The sequence below is a fragment of the Oreochromis niloticus genome, linkage group LG17 (genome assembly GCF_001858045.2).
Source record: "Oreochromis niloticus isolate F11D_XX linkage group LG17, O_niloticus_UMD_NMBU, whole genome shotgun sequence".
NCBI classification, from domain to species: Eukaryota; Metazoa; Chordata; class Actinopteri; order Cichliformes; family Cichlidae; genus Oreochromis; species Oreochromis niloticus.
Genome location: NC_031981.2, coordinates 16916113 through 16935396, shown reverse-complemented (window position 1 = coordinate 16935396; position 19284 = coordinate 16916113). Strand labels below are relative to the sequence as shown.

Genomic DNA, 19284 nt, shown 5'->3' with positions numbered 1-19284 from the left:
ATACGTCGGCTTTGCAGAATATTCAGTTTAACGCAGGCTTTAAATGATTTTCAAATCATTTTGTTTTTATTTGCATTTCACACAGCCTCTCCACTTTTTTTTGGAATCGGTCTTGTATACGCAGCTGCTCCAACACCGCTCGCACCTAAAGCACAGCAAAACCCAGAGAGCTGCGACCACATTGGACTTGTTCAAACAAAAAAAGTGGACCGGGAGAGCAGTAGCATGTTATGCTTTGTGGATGGTGGTCAGCGCCTCCTGTCCAAGAAATATAGGAGGCTGATGGACTGGTTTGAAAGAGTGGTGCTCGCTCCTGCTCTGTCACACCGACGTCGGCGTCCAATATAACCCAGTGTTAGAGCTGACATTTACGTTGAAATAAAGCTCGTGCATTGAGGTGGAAGCTGAAGCGATCACCTGCCACCTCGAATGATTCACGATCAGTTTAATTACACCAGCACCCGCTGCAGTTGAGCGGTCGTACAACCGCTTTGAAAACTCGCAGGCATTCCTGTGATGGTACAATGAATCTTTGTTCTACTGCGAGCAGCTGCCAAGTCATCCCGAGTCTTCATCAAGGTCAGGTGAGGCACATCTGCTCCTCTTCCTCTTCCTAAATCCTCACGTAACTGCTCAGTTTGAAGCTTAAGATAACCTGAAATGACCTCAGACTTCAGAGCCTCCCTGAGCTTTTCCCGTGCTTACACTTCTCGTGATATGATTCAAGGTCCACCGTGGATAGTAAGCAAATTCAGAAGCCAAGAGGGAGAGAAAACACCTGTACGAGGACAACGTTGACTGGTGAAGTGTAGAGTTGGCACTCGGACACATTCCTTTGAACTACAGCTCTCTTGGCAGGACATAACAGACAACTGATGTAAGTCATTCCTCTGAGAAATGAAAAACAAGTTCTCGGCATAAACCAGACAATCCTGCCGTTTATCTGTAGCTGACCTGAAGTGGTGGTCAGAAATGAGAAGAACAAAGCTCGAGCGTGCAGCCAATTCCCATCAAATTCCACACAAACTGCACGAATACCTGGAAAAATATTTTATTGAGCACAAACAGAAACAGGACGCAGGTTTCCACAACAGATGTCTACATCTCAGTCATCCAAAAGCAAAGCTTCCTGTCGCCGCCGACCACACAGAGCGGCAACGTCCGGTGCCAACTGAGGCCTGATCCGACGGTCACCGACCCGATCGCCACTGGCTGTAACGACATGAGGTGCGTGACTTCAGCTGATGGTTGGAAAGCACATTAAATTTAATTTTTTAAAAACCCATAACAACTATGGAAAGCACACACAGACCTGCGGGTGGCCGAGATGGTGGATGATCAGCTGAGTGTTGATCTTTCCTGGACATCCCGTGGTGGCAAAGAGGTTTTCATTGGCTCGAGACCACCTGGAGAGAAGAACAATGTCCTGAAAGCCTTCACACAATTGGAGATTTACTGTCTGAAACATAAAATCATCCTCCTGAAACTGACTTGCGTTAAATCATGAAAGTTTCTTCTGTGATGCCAACCAATTCAGGTCTTTGTAAAAAGACCAAAAAGAAAACTCCAAATCTTTCAATTTCAACAAAATTAAAATATTTTTTAGCGAATCACAGACTGACCAGATTTAATGGAGAAACCTGAGCAGGTATGAACCAAAGCAATAAGGCTTATGGCAGAACCTTCCTCACCTAAACAGCCGTGCTTTATCGATGTGAGCTGGTCTTTTTTCTTGTGGGTAACTGCAAACAACAAAAACGTGACTTAGACACATCCCAAATCAATACCTCGAGCAGCATCAGCACCACACATCCTCTCACCTGGATCGAGTTATATCCCAGATCAGCCAGTCGCTGCCCGACACCCCGCCTACTTTGATCGTGTTGGTGAGGCACCAGTCTGCCGACATGAGCGGTTCGCTCTCCAGTGACAGGATGGCCTGCTGGGTGACCATGTCATAAAAGCGAATCGTCCCCTTCTTCTCTGCCACCATTAACTAGAGAGCACAGGACGTAATGAATGTATCAGGGATTTCACAACACTTTGTACTTCTGCACCAAATTCATGCTTTATTCTGAAAGTGGTGCTCGTTTTGGTTGCAACAAAGGTAGCAAAGATGACACGGATGCATGGTGGGTACTGGAGCACAACTAAACCTCTGTACCAAGGTGATACCAAGGTTATATGAACAGAAAACAACTGGTACCAAATATCCTGTCAGTTCATAGAGATTTCCTAAAAGTGATGGTACTTAAAAAAGTGATGGTGATACACTAGCTACTCCACATATTTTACAGTATGGGCATCAAACACTGAGGCATCAAAACTCGTCATTAAGGGTACTGGGGAGGTCGTGAAAGGTCTTTATCAGGGAAACAAGATGAGCTTTTTTTCAATTAAATCTCTTCAGTGAGGTGAAGGACAATCTCCTTCAACATGACTTTGAGAGAGTAATTCTCACCTTTAATACCTCTTGATTAGACTGTTTTAATTCTTTGTACGTTGGCTTTGTTAAGTCGTTACTTCGTAGCCTGCAGGCTCTACAAAATGGAGCAACTCGCCTTCTGACAGTAAAGAAATGGTGTGACCACATCACACCTGTATTGGCCTCCCTATACTGGTTTCCAGTCCATCTCGGGATCCAGTTTAAAATTTTATTACTTGTTTTTAAGAGTCTCAGTGTTTTGGCGTAGAAGCTCTACACTCCTACCAAAGCACTGAGGTCTAGGAACCAATTGTTCTTGGATGTTACTACTTCCAGGCTCAAAGGCAAAGGCGATACGACCTTTTCGGTGGCGGCTCCTAATCTGTGGAACAACCTATTTTTTCACATAAGAGCTGCCCAATCATTCAGTCATTTATTCTCACTTGCTTTCAGATCTAGCTGAGCAGGACATCCTGGCGTTTGTTTTTGTGCAAACAAAGCTGACAGATTTATGGTTTTTAGTGTATAATTTATTGTATTTTTATTTTTGACTTTATGACTTTATGCAGTAAAAACCATATTGACAGAGACAGTGGTTTAGAGATGTGGAGCTTCAGTGAAATATATACTGATTTATGTATATGGTGTGCAATATATCGTCCCAGCATGCAACAGTATAGAAAGTAGAAATTAAGCAGAATGAACTCTGTTGGACTCTGCAACATTATAAAAGGATTTAAGAACTATATTTTTTTGTTTCTCACCCTCCTCTGTACACTTCAGCAGGCTTTTTGTTGTGGCTTGCTGAAGCACTTTTACCCAAATGTGTGCTTTGGGCACCACATCAAGATATTTCACACCAAAATCTATATTTGAATGCTGGGCAGAATCTTTTATTTGGCTTATTTGACCACCCACGTGAACGTCAAGTGTTTCTGATAACAATGAGGATGTCTAGGAGGAGTGAGGGCATCCATAAAGTTGACCTCACACCTGACCCTCCAGCTGTAAACCATCTATACTACTCAGGGGTTTTACCTCAGATTTAGAGTAGGCAACTCCTACCTTAAAGACTTCCTTTGGGTGCCAGCACACACTGATGCCAGGAGACTGAAGCCGGAAAGTAGCGCTTTCATTCCCATCCAGGTCCCACACCCTGCAGACATGAATTCACGTGGACAACAAAGATTAAAATGGACACCAATAAAATGCAGAGTGATCTCAGAGTGAGGCACCTTGTTTGACCCACTTTGTTTCCAGAGTATTGGAACTGACACTGTGTTCGCAAGTGCTGTGAGAATTAATTGCCAAAACCTGTATAACTGTCTCATTATTGTGTAGGAGGTAAAAAAACACAGGGCTCTAATCATTTCTAATTAGTTGTGCTACGGATTGATTCAGTTTGACATGTGAACTGTTCTTGGCCTAAAATCCAAAAACAAAATCCACTACCTCTTAATTAACAGCAAAGATGGGGCTTTAGAGCAGGCGCCTAAAAATAGCATGGGATTTTGAGCCACCCTTAGCGCTTACATAACATTAGAACGAATTGACCTTCCAAAGGTTTCTTTCTCAGTAGTGCTAAATGCAAAAGCATAATGGCACACACAGCCTTGACCTTTGCAAATATAATGCCCTGAGTTTTCTTATTCCTATTAAGGCATGCAATGATCCAATATTTGGATCAGATACGGCTGATATGGTTCTGTGTTTGCTGCAGCTGTGTATGTTTGCAGTAGTTATCAAACTCCCTCAACTTGCACCATCATCTTGTCTTGAGTGATGGGAGGGTGGAGCATGAAACTGCATGCAGATGTTGTGGTAAAGAGAGCCTAAAGGTGAAGCTCTTGATTTATAAGTTGTCTACGTTCCAGCCTTCACTTGTGTTCATGAGTCTGGATAAATGACCAAGTAAACAAGGTCGAAATGGGTTACTGCTGGCTGCAAGCTGTCTGGACTGATCAGAATGCCTCCCTGGAAAGTTCTCTAGACATGCCCCTGGTAGTCCCAGAATTCACTGGAGAGACTATTAGATAAACCTTGCTAGCACTGGGTTGGACTCCCTTTTACCTTAAGAACTGCCTTAATTCTTCATGGCACAGATTCATCACACAGTTGCTGCAAATTTGTCAGCTGTACATCCATGATGTCATTCTCTCATTCCACAGCATCCCAAAGAAGCTCTTTTGGATTGAAATCTGGTGACTGTGGAGGTTATTAGAGTACAGTGAACTCACTGTCATGGACATGGTGCATTATCCCGCTGGAAGTAGCCATCGGAAGAAAGGCACACTATGGTGTTTTTAACAATGCTCAATTGGTAGTAAAGAACCACAAGTGTGCCAAAAAATATCCCCCCACACCATTACACCATCCCCACTGGCCTGATAAGTTAATATCAGACAGGATAGATTCCAAGATGTCATGTTGGTTTTACCAAATTCTAACCCTTTCATCTGAATGTCAGAGAGGAATCTGGGACTCATCAGACCAACGCTTTTCTAATCTATCGTCTAATGTTGGTGAGCCTATGTGGGTTGCAGCCTCAGTTTCCTGTTTTTCGCTCAGAGGAGGGGTACCCAGTGTGGTCCTCTGCTTCAGGCCATCTGATGAGACGTGCGGTTCGTTCAGAGATACTTTTCTGCATTCCATGGTTGTAGTGAGTAGTTATTTGAGTTACTGTTGGTTTTTTGGGTTGTTTTTTTTTTTTTTTGTCCTATCAGCTCGCAGCATTCTGGCCATTGTCCTCTGACATCAGCAAGGCTGTTTTGCACAAAGACCTGCTACTTACTCATATATTTTCTCTTTTTCAGACCCATTCTCTGTAAACCCTAGAGATCGCAGATCAGCAATTTCTTAAATACTCAGACCAACAACCATGCCACGTTAAAAAAATCACCTTCTTCACCATCCTGATGCTTTGCCTGACCATATCTAACTAACTAAATGCACTGAGTTGCCTCCATGTGATTGGTTGATTAGATATTCGTGTTAATGAGCAGTGGAACAGATTTAACCAATAAAGTGGCGGATGACCATATATCTCATCTGGGCTGATGGTGTCTCAGAATCTCTCAGAAGACACAGGGAAAAAACATCTGGGCAGAAGGACGTTCAGAATACCTCGGTCTGCCTGCCGCTACTATAACCTCTTTGGAAGCGTGAAAGGAAATGGATGGATGGATATTGTTCCTGTTGATTTAACTCTTGTTGTCTTCAGCACAAAATTTGGTTAGCTGTATTTGTGAGTTGCTGGTTGTTGTTGCTATAAAGATCACAGCAGCAAAGATACCAACTAATGCCAGACTGGTGAATCGTGTTGGAGCTAGGAATATAGCATTGTTACTTTAACACTGGATTGATACTGATATCAGCAGATAGACTAAGCCAACAAATCCAAACTGGAAAACCTGGGATCTCTAGTTCCCACACACCAAAATCATCTTTAAAAAAAGATTTTGATTTTTCAATAAATCTGCAGCTTTGTGGAAACATGCCTGGCTTTCACAGTAAAAGGCTGGTGAGTAAATAATGGGTGGCGTCTTTTCACTGAAGTTCATGGTTGCCTCTAATCTGCAGCAGGGTACAGTTGTCTTCATCCTTTTCCAGGGAAAATGGGCTCTTTTCTCAGATTTGGGCCTTCAAGCTTCGAAGACAGACAGACTTATGCTGGACTCCTCTTACAGAAAAAACGCCAGCCTCATATTACATTGAGCTATGACAGCAGGGGCAGAGGAAGGTGGGTTGGAGTGGAATGGAGGTAGGGGGCTAAGCACCCTCGCCTGAGTCGGCGTTATGCTCTACTTGCATTACACCAAATGTTTCACTGTGGGCGGCCCGCTGCCATTCATTTTCTGTGGAATACAGTGTATGGCGGCGAAACGCATGTCAGCTGGGGAAGCGTGGCGGAGAAAAGTTGAACAGCATCCTACTTTATGCAAATGAAACAGAGAGCTCTGGGAGGATTAGGACCGATCTTAATTAGAGTGTGGCTCCAGCAGCTAAATAAGATGTATGATCGCAAAAGCAGCTCAGCAACACCACGGATGTAATGAATCACTTGGACTGAGAGAGCTGCGGTTCCTGAGACCTGGATCTACGGTTAACCACATCTGAACTAGAAGAAAAGGTGGAGATGGGGGCACAGGGAAGGCTGCAAGTGTTTCTGGGAATATAAAACAAATGCTTGTGAAGCATGGGAAGGCGCTGACTGATGAGGTCATGCAAAAGACATCATGTAATAAAGTACCTCCAAAGACTATCTAAATGTCAAGTGTGTTGTTGGAGAGATTGATGTCCTCAGCGGTGCGGTGTAGGGGAGGATATGCCCCGTCTCAGATGAAGACCACAGTAAACACTCAACTTTTCCTGCCTCGTCTCCCGTGCAGGCAGTAGGATAGGGTGCTGTCAAAACTCTAGGCTTCTTTCCTCTGCCCATGTGCAGCCTGGGCCTCCATTGTGGAGAATGAAGGAGGGGGGAAAAAAGAAAAGAGAAAAGAGAGAGGAAAAACCCCCAGACCACATGAGGAAAACAACGACTAAACCCTATTCTTTTAGACCACTAGCCAAGCAGAGCTCAATTGCACGCTACACCACCAACGGCCAAACTGCGGTCAACCGCTCTCCCCTTCAAATGGAGAACGCCAGCTCCCCAAAAAAACATAACCTCTGCCGAATGAGGTGAAAGACATGAGACACGAAAACACACGTCACCGCTTCTGATAAAGCACTGTTATTGCATCACACTACATCAAGCAATAACTCTCTGCTTCCATGTACAACAACAGAGATGAAAAGGACATTGGAAGTGATCTAAGTGAGCAAACAATAAGGTTGGAGCGTTGTGGTTTTTTGGGGTTTCGGATAAATGAAGGAAACGGGAAATGCCGTTAGCACTGTGTGACCCAATTTGTTTTAGAGAATAGAATAAATAATCAAAGGTGAGAAATAAGAATCATATTCCTGGTACCTTGAAGGGTCACTACATGAACAGGGAACACAAATATATACGGCTAACAAACTGAAAAGTCAATATTTGGTGTGACCTCCCTTGTTCTTCCACACAACCTGAACTCAATTACTAAGTAGTCTCCAGGAATAGTTCTCCGGGCTTCTTGAAGGACATTCAGAGCTCTTCTTTGGATGTTTCTGCCTTTTGTTCAGTTGTCTGTTAAGATGATGTTGAGGTTCAGGCTCTGGGGAGGCCGATCCATGACTGATGGTGTTCCCTTGTGTGTTTTTCTACTCAGGTATGTTTTTACTGCATTGGCAGAGTGTTTGAAATCATTCAAGCTGTTGATAACGAGATGCTTTCCAGGTGGTTTTGTATGGTGGTTAAAAATCTGACAAGATCCCCACCATCACTGGCTGAAATCAAGCCCCAAAACCATGAAAGGGCCTTCACCGTGTTCTACAATGGCTCCAGATACTCACTGTTGTACCTCTCTCCTAAAGCCTCCGTACATATTTCAAGTTTGGATCCATCACTTCATCAAATCAGTGATTTTCAGTGCAGTTCTTGAATAATTTGGCATACCTCAGCCTTTCTCCCGGTTTTCCTTCCTTTAGAATGGCTTCTTGACATTCATCCTTCCAGTAACACCATTTCTGATGAGGCTAAAAGGACAGCTGGAACCATATACTGTATATAAAAGATGGACATGGCTGTTTTTTGTGTGTGTTTTTTTCCATAAAGCCCCCAGATGGCGATAGCTATAATTGCAAAAATATTTCAGTTCCTATATAAATCTATGGGAAAATATCAGTCAGGCACAAAGTCTGTAATTTGACAAATCTGTTAGCAGGAAGCAACACTGAATCTCGATTATCTAGAAACATCTAGCTTCTTCTTTATAAGCTAAGACCAATCTAAAAAAAACGTGGTCCAGAGTGTGAAAAGGTGACAGGAATGCTCTCTCAAGACCCAGAAACAACTGAGAAAGGTGGAAAATGTTGGTTAACGACTTATTTAGTTGTTGACATCACAGAGCGAGAAACAAAAAAAATGTATTAAATGTTTTATAAAAATAGCATTTCTTACGCTCTACTGACTTTAAAACACATGATCACACAGGATTCACACAATTTTCCCAACTTCCAAGATTACTTATTAAAAAAAAAAAAGAAAAAAAAAAGGCAGCAGTAATGGAAGCTGCCCACATTAACAAAATATCCACCTTTATGTAACTAAAAGTGTTGAATAAGGTCAGGTTTGTAATCCATGACAACAAATTCAGAACATGTTGAGTGGGTGGGGTTACAGAGGGTTATTTGAACTAATCTTATAGGGACCCAAAAAGGTTGGGAACCAGTAATCGAGGACAGGCTATCACAGTACTGTAATTTTTTCTCCCCTTACACAAGATGAGGGATTGAGGAAAAAACAAACAGATTATCAGTGAGAACAGGATATACTGCTTTAAACCATACACATAATGCAGCAGCAGCAGCAGCAGGTGGGCGTTTTCCTGAGTTCAGCGGTGAACTCAGTCAGCCCCAAATCCTCTCAGGACCCTGCAGTGTGCCCTCGTGATCTCTAGGTGGCATAACCCACACCCTTTCCACCTACACTGACACCATGAGTTGTTTAGACTACATGAAGCAAGACTCCATCTCTGAGGAAGTGCAGTCTGGTTCCCCACCTTGATGCTCCAGCGTCAGGTTGCATACTGGAAACAGCAGAGGTCCCACAGCTGCAGGGGACAGTGATGACAACACTAAACAAACTTATAGTAGAGGCACTCCAGCCAAAGCTAACAGACTGATGGAGAGGTCATGAGTCTATACATGCAGATAGAAACCTCCCTCCCTTTCTTTCCTGTTCACATATCGAGGCTCAGTTTGTGTGGGCTGACTGGAAGGTCGTCTCCTGTTAACTTGATCTATCCCTTGTTCCTCCTCTGTCTTCCTCCTGCGTCCCATATTTTCTCAACATGACAGAATTTAAATCTTTCAGCAGAGAGAGCGCACTCCTGTTTTCTCTGGACACTCGGCAGAGGGAGCGGAGGAAAAGAGTTGAGGAGACTTGTTCAGATGTGAATGGACAGGCCGATCACTACGCTGATGACAGTCAAAAACTGACCAAGTAAAGGGCTGTGAAAAATTATTTGCCCCTTTATAATTTCTTACAGAGAGCAGGGTACAAAAGAATCACTCAAAAAAGTAACACATCATACACAATCTAAAGAAACAGCTGAGAAACAAAGTCATGGTTAAAAACCCATTTCTAAAGCTTTGAGACTCCAGCGAACCATAGTAAGAGCCATTATGCACAAATGGAGAAAACTCGAAACAGTGGTGAACCTTCCCAGGAGTGGCCGGCCGACAAAAATTACCCCAAGAGTGCATCGATGAGTCATCTAGGAGGTCACAAAAGAACCCAGAACAACAGCTAAAGAACTGCAGGCCTCACTTGTCTCAGTTAAGGTCAGAGTTCATGATTCAACAATAAGAAAGAGACTGGGCAAAAATGGCATCCATGGGAGAGTTCAAGAAGAAAAGCACTGCTGACCAATAAGAACACAAAGGCTCATCTCAAATTTGCCAAAAAACATGTTGATGATCTCCGAGACTTCTAAGAAAATGTTCTGTGGACCGACAACACAAAAGCTGAACTTTGTGGAAGGTTTGAGTCCCGTTACATCTGACATAAAACTAACACAGCAGTTCATAAAAAGAACATCACAGCAACAGTCAAACATGTTGGTGGTAGTGTGATGGTCTAGGGCTGCTTTGCTGCTTCAGAACAACTTGCTGTAGTTGATGAAACCATGAATTCTGCTCTCTACCAGAAAATTTCTGACCATCAGTTGATATCCTGAAGCTCAAGAGCACTCAAGTTACACAGAAGGACAAAGGTTTGGAGATCTAATATTAGTATTTGTTTGATGATGTGAAAGAAGTAAATGTGACAAATACGGAGAAAATCTAAGAAATTATGCCATGATTCTAAAAAAATACATAAATACCTTTTCAAAGCACTGTATATGATGCCATTATTTGTGGAAATGAAAACATAAGAAGAAGGCACAATTTAAAAAAAAAATGCTGAATTATAATGCAGTTTGACTCTCAAGACAAATAAAATCATACAATACTAACGCAAACGCACATAGTTTCACAATAAATTACTGGAAAAATATCCTCCACCTCAGAATCCACATCAACTGGTACAGGTATTAATAGCATTTTTTTTTCAGAATATGAGATTAAACTCTCTCTTAATGCCAGCATGATAAAGGACTGTCTGTGATGTGGTAGTAAATGCCAACAAGGTATTGGTAGTGGTTAGCTGCATGCCTGGGCTTTCATATCTTGGTGTTTTGAAACCAGACACGAAAAGCAAGGCATGGCACTACCTGTGTAAATAAGAACAAGACAGGAAGGACTTAGATAATGCTCGTTTGTAACTCTTAAAATTATGATAATCTTCACTTTTTATTTGATAAGGCCTGAAACTAGCAACTGAGATCATAAAGCCATGTGGAAAGTGTTTACTGAGGTCACAGAGCAAGGGAAATGAGCAGTCGTTTCAAATATACTTCTATAACACTTGAAGTCTTTCAGCAACCAGACTAGCCAGTAAAAAAACTGCATGTTGAAGGTATTTCTGCTTTGGATTCACTGCCTGGAAGATATCAAAATCTGGATGTCAACCAACTTTCTCTAACTGAACAACAATAAGGCTGAACTCTTGGTTGTGGCTTCCAAGTCATTGCTCTGGAAAGTTCTTTGCACCAAGTCCTGCTAACCCATCACCCCCACCAGCTCCCAGTCAAGGTAGGTCTCCTGTAAAATCCTTCTTCTCAGCTACAAATCCAGTAATTATCAGAACCTTCTCCTCCCCTACACCCCATCCCAGACACTGGATTCCTCAGTTAAAGGTCTACTCTCCATTCCCACACCAGACTCCCCTCTGAGATCTACAAGGCCTCGTATTTTGGAGGTCTTCACAGAGAAACATAGCTACATATGCAGTCTACAGTCAGGTCTGAAAAACAAAACTTTTTCTTCTTTCTATTAGCCAGAAGGTGTCGACTCAATCAGGTCCAACTGTATAAAAAGACTATGTGAAAACAAGCCTACTCCTAACCCAATTTATGACTTGATTGAAGTTCTCATGTGATGTTGTGCGCATATTATTCAAGATATTCCCCAACTGGTTGACATAAAGCAGAGTAGGATTTGGTGCATGGAGTCGTTACTATGTGTCCACAGTCTTGATTTACTTAGTCACCCCTTATTCCATGATAGGTGGTGTAAGAGTAGCTATGTTCATCTTTATATCCAGTCCGTTATCTCCAACTAACTGCATTTTTTTTGTTTGAATCTAAAAATATTAGAGTTTCTACAATGCTGCTGCTGCCATTTGACATAAAAAGCAACACTAGCTGAAATAACTAGCTAAAAGTATATGACTTAACTACCTCCAGGGCAGCTAATACTGACGGCTATGTGGCTGAAGGGGGCAGCCAGAAGTAAAAGCTAAATGACATGCTTGTATGTTGCAGCAGAACCAGCCTCACAATGTTACAGGGGTTGTCCCTGTGGTGACCCCAGCTACTGACACACTTTTTCCCCTCCTCTCGGCTTAATTGAAAAGGAAATTTTGGGGACCCTGTTACGGGACACCCACCCCCCTTTAGAGAGAGGAAAATCTTTCTGCAGCTAATTGGATTTCCATATTTAACCAATTAGCTAGAAAAGCTACAAAGCAGCTCTGTGCTTACGCACAGTCACACTGGAGCATGTTGTGCTTAGCATCGTGTTTCACTGTGGAAACACTGTCAGAACTTTCTGCACCATTAACAGAGAACAGAACTGAAAATCAGAAGCTGGGAACACACACACGCACGCACACACACGGCAATAAAACGGGTTTGACCTGCAAGTGTGGTCATCACTGACGGAAGCAATTTGTTTCCCCTCCATGGGCTCGAACACCAAATGGTTAATGTAGCTGGTGTGACCCTCCATTACCTAGTGACAGCATGGGAAAAACAAACGTGTGAACAAAAACAGAAAATATACCAATCAATAAGTTGTTAAATGAATGTTTTCTAGCAGTTTAACTACTTCCTCTATTGCTAAGCACTGAACGTCAGCACTAAGCAGCAAAAGTTTGATGCCAAATGACAAGCGCAGTTGTGGCCAATGCGCTCCAGATGTTGTATTACCTTGACTTCATGCCTATCCTGAAGATCAGAAGTCAGCAGGCGTAGCTTTCTGTCAGCTGCAGCCGTGCACAACCTGCAAAGAGAGGGCATAAAAACACAGAGTGAGCATCAAAACAGTCAGACCGATGACAAACGAAATCATGCAACCACCTACACTGACACCTCTGGATGAGACTCTATGTGTGTGTGTGTGTGTGTGTGTGTGTGTGTGTGTGTGTGTGTGTGTGTGTGTGTGTGTGTGGTAGAAACTTGGACGCCGATCAGTAGAAACACTGCCAGGGAGATTCTGATTGCAAGCTAAGATAAACACGTAGAAAAATAAGAATCCTCACGCCATTTGTGCACGCCTCTGTTCAAAAAAACCTGTGCAGAGCCAGGCAGAGGACTTTCCCCTCTAATCAGTCCTCGTATATACCAGCGCCTGCAATTATTCACACAATTACACTAACTCACTTATGACAAGAAAAACACACACATATCACCAGAATAAACAGACAGCAGTTCACACATTTTCGAGCACAGGCACAGATGGATTTGGCATGATGTCACTACAAACAGCCTTAACGTGCTCCAGGGTTTTACTGCTACAGTAGATTAGATTATATTAGGACAGGCCCTCTCAACCTACGTATTAGTGTTTGTTGTAAAACATGGAACACACGCTGGCGTTTTGCCTTTTTTAAAATTAAATGTCAAAGCCATTCCCATTGAATAAAAAGGGGAAACTCCAGTGGATTTTTGTTTTGTTGACATAAACTCACTCTACCTTGTGCCATCATTTCAACCCCACAGAGGTTGAAAAAGGATAGGTTTTTGAAAGTGAGAACATCTTTGAAAGGTCTGCCTGACCAAAATTAGCAGAATCTTGGCTTAATGTTTTACATAAAAAAGAAGCAACATTTAGAGTGTATATACTGTATGCATATGTGAATTTTTTCCCCTTTCATCTTGTAATCATTACATTTATGAATCCCTGCTTTATTGTGGTGGGGAGGTCTGTGCCCCACTGATCCCAGGAGCTATGTTGAGGGGGCATTTGCTCCTAGTTGGGTTTTGCAAGGCAAATTGGTCCTGGGCAAGAGACCAGACAAAGAGTGATTCAGACGACCCTTATGAACAAGAGAACAAGGAGCCAGTTTACTTTGCTCAGGATAGGGTTACCAGGGCCCCCTGGAACCAGGCCCGGGGAGAGGGGTCTAAGAAAGAGCGTCTGGTAGCCGGGCCTTAGCCTATGAGGGCCAGTTGGACGCAGCCCAAAGACGAATGTGGACCTGGCCTTCTGTGGGTCCGCAACGCACAAGAAGCACCGCATGGGTCCAGTAAGTCGGACAGTAGTTATGGGTGGAAGCCCAGTGGTCTGATCCCCAGCGTCCCAGTGATTCCAGGAGCTATGTCGTCGAACACTAAGACTTTCAGATACAGCTGAATAAAACTGGAACTTCATTTTTAAAAGGACACATTGGAGAGATCGCATCTCCCACCTGGCTTGAGAACACCTTGGTGTTCCCCCAGATGAGCTGAAAGACGTGGTCGGGGAGGTCTGGGCTTCTCTGCCTTGGGTGTACTTGACATCCCCTTGTTGGCGTTCTTCCTGAATCATCATAATTAATCTTGGTCAATCACATATGTCATAGTTCTGTGACATGGAAAAAAAGCTGCCAATGTCCACTCGGGAAAAAAAAACAAACAAAAAAAAACAGGGCTGTTGGGGACATGGTTAGCGTTAGGGTTAGGGTTTGGTGTGCGGTGTGAGCATCACAGTGTTAACCCTGGAACAACATTAGTTTTGGTGTTTGAGGAAGAACACCAACGCGGGGATATCAGACCATGCCTCTTCTTAGACTCCCCCCATTTTAATGCTATTCAGTCTCTTCTTATATTACCATCACTGCAACTTATTCTGCCTAACCTGGTCCGGGTTGTTTGGGCAGCAGAGATGTCCAAACCTCACTCTTCCCAACCACCTCCTTCGACGTTTCCATGGGAACACCGAGCCATTCCAAGATCAGAGATAAAATCTCTCCAGTGTGTCATGTGTCTGCCCCCTGACCTCCTTCTGGTAAGATATGTTTGAACCACCTCAGCTGCCTACTTTTGATGTGGAGGAGCAAGAACTCTGGTTTAGTTTTTTTATCTGACAAAGCAAGGCTGAATTAAACCAAACATAAATAAAATGTCAGGATAAAATAAATATAAAAACCAATCACAAAATACAAAACTATAATAACTCTGTTTGAAACAATGAAAGGAACCCAAGACAGTAGAGTTGGAATTATAGGATTATACGATATCCATCAGTTATTTATTTGTCAGAGTACTTCTATTATTTGCTGAAAGAAATTTAGAAAATACATTTAATAAAAAGAATACATCCTTGCAAATATACCCATGCATGCAGCAAACTAGGATGCCAAGCTGAGGTTTTAAAATATGTTCTGTGCAAACTACAGAATATATTAGCATGTAATTTACTGATGCATGTCCGTTTCTGGTTGCCTACTAATCCAAGCTGCAATCATCTCTGAGGGCATCTGAGGGTAAAATGCCACAAACATGAACTTTAGCTTCTATGGTTTGAGCCTGGTTGGGGGTCTTTGTTGTCACGTCATTCTCACGTCCCTCTCTCCGTCTTCTCTTTGTGCCTTTAACTCTCTGATAAAGGCCAGCCTGTTGTCCACTGTATATAGTAAATGACAGGCAAGGCTGAAAAATGTGTGTGTTCAGTGGAAGTCTGTGGTTCTAATAGTCTCCAGGCTTGTTCTCATTATAAGCTGCTGTGGTGGCAGCTCGAGGCCCCTCTTCTCCCCTCTCTGTTACTCTCTCTGGGCCCCCACTTGAGGCAAACCCGTGAGAACGTTGTACTTTTCCTGGAAGGCACAGCTATGTGCAGCCTGAAGGGAGGGATGGAACCTGAGTGGGTAGTCATCAGCGCAATAACAAGTGCGCACGTCACAGGGCTGGCTCAAGGGTCCTGTGGAGTAAACCACAGAAGACCAGCTGCCTTTCCTTTTCAATTACAGAAAGGCTAAACACCTCCAGGGGGACCGCGAAACCTTCCCATCCACCGCTTCAGTTAGGCGGAAACTCTTGCTTTCTAACAATCTTTGCTTGGGCTACTTCCCTCCTGTCCAAAGGCACCAGAAACAACTTTGCTCACATCCTGGCAGTTGCAGTGTGACAGCAAGAGGCAGTGATGACTACTTTCACTGGCTGGTGTGCTTTCGCTGCAAATGTCTCTTCTCTGGTCCCAAAAACTGTGTTTACAACAGTCATCCTGTTATGTTAAAAGACGTAAATGTCTAATGTGGAAGTGAAAGTTGGCTGGAGACCTAATCCTGCCTCATCGTGACCTCTCGCGCAAAAAGAGGTCCATGACCTACAGATGAGCTACAAATGTCCAACCAAATGTCTTTTGCTAATAAGGCACCAGTTACATTGGCTTGGACACTGTCAACCACCTGTTGCTTGGGTAAGAATGTGTATATATTCCAACCGGTTAATAAATAACATGGCTGAACTTTTTCCATTTCCAGTTTGCATTACATTTTTTTTTAAATTTTACAGTCACTCACCTAGTAGTTGGCGAGTATTTGCAGACCTACATGGAAAACTACAGGCAACTGTTGCAACCTGCTAGCAACCTAAGCAACCTAAGGAACCACTGGAGCTGGTGGTCATATCACATGAAAACCTACAGGCAACTGTAGGAATCTGCTGGCATACACAAAAAGGTTATGCTGGAGGCAACTGATTTAACCCAGCGAAAACCAGAAACATCAGGGAACCACTGCTAACCAGTTGGGGAATATCTTGAATAATATACGCACAACATCACATGAGAAACTTCAATCAAGCTCAAAAGTGACTACCCATGTTTTTAATTAATGTCTTCAGCTCCTGAAGCTGAACACGGGTGTCTTCATTCATGTTTCAGAAAGAGCTTACATGAAGAGTTTTAAACAAGCCACCAAGCTACAAAGTGAACGATGTTAATAAAAAGACTTGATTTGGATATCAAAAAAAGAAGAAGGCCAAAGCACGCGGGATGCAGGTGGCCTAGTACCTGATAGTGGGTATCCTGTCCAGCCGAGACTCAGGGCTCCAGGCTAGAGCGTCGACACGCAGTTCATGGTGAAAAGCTCGAAGAACATTGAATTCAACTCCCTCGACCTCCACATCCTCCTCCTGTAGGAGCAAAGTTGCATTCAGAGAAGGAAACAGATGTGCACTCAGTGAACCAAAACATGTGAGACTGTATCTCTAACCTGGAAGAGGCAGGTGCCCACCACCAGGTACTGGTTTCCACCATAGGCCAGGAGAGATGCCGGGGTACCGGAGCTGAAGGGACTGAACTCCACCACATGAACGTAGTCGTCACATGGCACGGTGTAGCTGGGACTGTGGCTTGAGTCCTCCTGCATGTTGCGTGTACGTTCCACTGAAGGAATCAGAAGGATAACCGATAGGAAATGATTAGGATGATCATCAATAACTGTTGTTTAAAACCACTTTTAAACAAGAACATCAGTTTATTGATCAGATTATTATCGGTAAATGTACCAGCAGTCATGATAACTGTGATAATTAAAAGTCTCAACACTACATATATGATGATATTAAGCTATTTTGTTAAAGGGTGCGTTTAACTTGATTTTTAACTGATTAACAAAACAAGCTCCCAACTTTTAGGATAAATAACATTAGGTTTGTCTTAACGCTTAAAGGGATCGAATGAAAATAGTCAGGCACAAAATAAATGTTGTGTTAATTAAAATGTCTTAAAATAAGTCAGTTCTGTTAAGTAATGCAAAACAGACCCACTGTTTTTCTATTTTGCGTTGTATCAATGGTTCAGGCTGGTAATGCGGGATATTTTCTTGGTTGGTTTATCACAATTTGATCACTGAGCCACAGTTGACCATCAGAAGCTGTTCATCATGTCAAACTGGTTTCTTGAACATGTACTCAACAGTACAGTACTCAAATGGCCTCCACACTCACCAGATCTCAATTCAACAGAGCACCTTAGATGTGGTAAATGGAGTTGTTCTTATATAGCGTTTTTGTACTCTACTAGAGCAGTCAAAGCGCTTTATACAACATGCATCATTCACCCATTCAAACAAGCGCTTGTTTCTACACCTATCTTTCTATCTAACATTCACACACATTCATACATCATACCTACATACTCTACCTCCTGAGCTACAACCACTTGTTGTAGCTGTACATCATGGAGGTACAACACACAAATCTGCTGCAACTGATGCCATTATATCAAGAACATTTCCAGGACCTTATTGAATGTATATTTTTAAAAAGTCTAGACTGGATTTTATTTCAGTCAACTAAAATTGTTTTCAGGCCTACTTTTATCTTAGTTTTTGTTAACTATACTAGCTGGGGATTTATAAACCCTCTTTTGTATCTTGCAGATAAAAAATAAAGTTAAACTTAACTAAATTAAATCAGTATTTTTGCTTATGTTCAATAAAAAAAGAAAAAAAAAGTCTGCAGGGTTACAGTTGCTAAGGATCTTAAAAACCAAACGTCAATCAAAAACTTTCTTGTTTTTCATATCCCAGTAGTTACAGACTCATGCACAGCAAGTAGGACACAGCTGGGCTATGTTTTACCAAACTACATTGATCAACATTAGATTCGGCGCAGTTAATATACACACTGAGTAGTTTTTCTCTCTCTCCCCCCCCCCTACAAATATAGACAGTGCTTAAAATTGTGTTACTGCTTATGAGTTACGTTTTTTTCTCGCTGAGTTACAACAAGGTCGCTTCTTTTCATGTTATTTCTGTGAAGGAAAACTAGGTGAATATGATATCTCAGCTAAACTAGTGTGGCTTTTGTGGAAGAATAACCGGGAGAATAATAATAATAATAATGGTGGTAACATGTCACCTGTCTAGAAGCAAAACGTGAGTGCTTCTGGTTTAAATGCGGGAGCACTGCTTGTCGTTTTTACCAGTCAAACCGCAGCCTGGCAATGTCGTAACTAACCCTTAATGGTGAGGGTCTATCTAAACTCAGAATACAGCAGTAACTGACAGACTTTACTACCTTATTTTCAATGAATCCCTTGAACGAAACGCTGCCCGCGTTTGAGATGTTTTCAATCTTCTTCCGATTACGACACGGAACGTACCATCGAGTAGAAATGTCAGAGGGTGGTTGGGTATTAGTTATAGCGACAGAATTTTGGGGGGGAAAGTCTAAAGCACTGTAGAAAATTCATAAGCGTTACTGAAATATTTTATTTAAAACACGTCCAATAAAACGAACTTGTAGCTAGCTTTCGAGTTTTAGAATTGAATATCTCTACGAAAAGAAAAATCTCACCCCCGCTATTTGCTGAGAGGTGATTGGACAAAAGGCAACAACGTCATCGGCAATTTAAAATTTCAAAACAGCTGCTTTGTGTCGTGGCTGTGTGCTCTTGGAAGACTGCAGCAATTTAAGAGGTTTGCGTTGTTTAATCAGTCTTTTTTAATGTAAAGTGAATAAACGCTGTGTTATATGTATGTATATAGTTGTAAATGTAAAATGTGGACACATTTTTGCAGTGAAATACTTATAAGTTATCGAAGGTGTTACATGCCACTGAGTCCCTGTATGAAAATTAAGTCTTTAAATTAATTCCAGGTATGTCTTTCTGTATTTAAAGACCTA

At 42.4% G+C, this 19284-nt stretch overlaps 2 protein-coding genes across 4 annotated transcripts in view; one reads left to right on the top strand and one right to left on the bottom strand.

The window, feature by feature from the left end:
- Positions 1 to 1035: 1035 nt before the first annotated feature.
- On the bottom strand, positions 1036 to 18815 carry nup37 (nucleoporin 37). 2 transcript variants are annotated; one of them, XM_003448060.5, is made up of 10 exons: positions 18676 to 18815; positions 16866 to 17038; positions 16664 to 16785; positions 12601 to 12673; positions 12309 to 12403; positions 3491 to 3581; positions 1821 to 1996; positions 1692 to 1742; positions 1313 to 1406; positions 1036 to 1212 (listed from the first exon to the last, which is right to left on the bottom strand). In XM_003448060.5, the coding sequence occupies exons 2-10, from the start codon at positions 17019 to 17021 to the stop codon at positions 1099 to 1101; spliced, it is 972 nt and encodes a 323-aa protein (XP_003448108.1). In that variant the 5' UTR covers positions 17022 to 17038; positions 18676 to 18815; the 3' UTR covers positions 1036 to 1098. The 2 variants fall into 2 exon arrangements, with proteins under 2 accessions (XP_003448108.1, XP_019202668.1); XM_019347123.2 differs by having other exon boundaries at positions 18517 to 18785.
- Positions 18816 to 18942: 127 nt separating this feature from the next.
- parpbp (PARP1 binding protein) overlaps positions 18943 to 19284 on the top strand; it is a 19907-nt gene continuing 19565 nt past the window's right edge. The window contains exon 1 of one of the 2 annotated variants that reach the window (XM_005475893.3): positions 18943 to 19076. The gene's annotated coding sequence lies outside the window, so the exon portion shown is untranslated. The remainder of the gene's footprint in view (positions 19077 to 19284) is intronic. The other variant, XM_003448089.4, reaches the window with a different exon arrangement.

Bases quoted from the DNA above. Each gene is read 5' to 3' on its own strand.
- nup37 (XM_003448060.5), bottom strand. From the start codon at position 17,021: ATGCAGGAGGACTCAAGCCACAGTCCCAGCTACACCGTGCCATGTGAC. The intron at 3,582-12,308 runs GTCAAACCCGTT...TCATGTCTGCAG, and splicing joins AGTGATGACCACACTTGCAG to GGTGTGGGACCTGGATGGGA. The intron at 1,997-3,490 runs GTAGGAGTTGCC...TGTGCTCTCTAG, and splicing joins ACCCAAAGGAAGTCTTTAAG to TTAATGGTGGCAGAGAAGAA.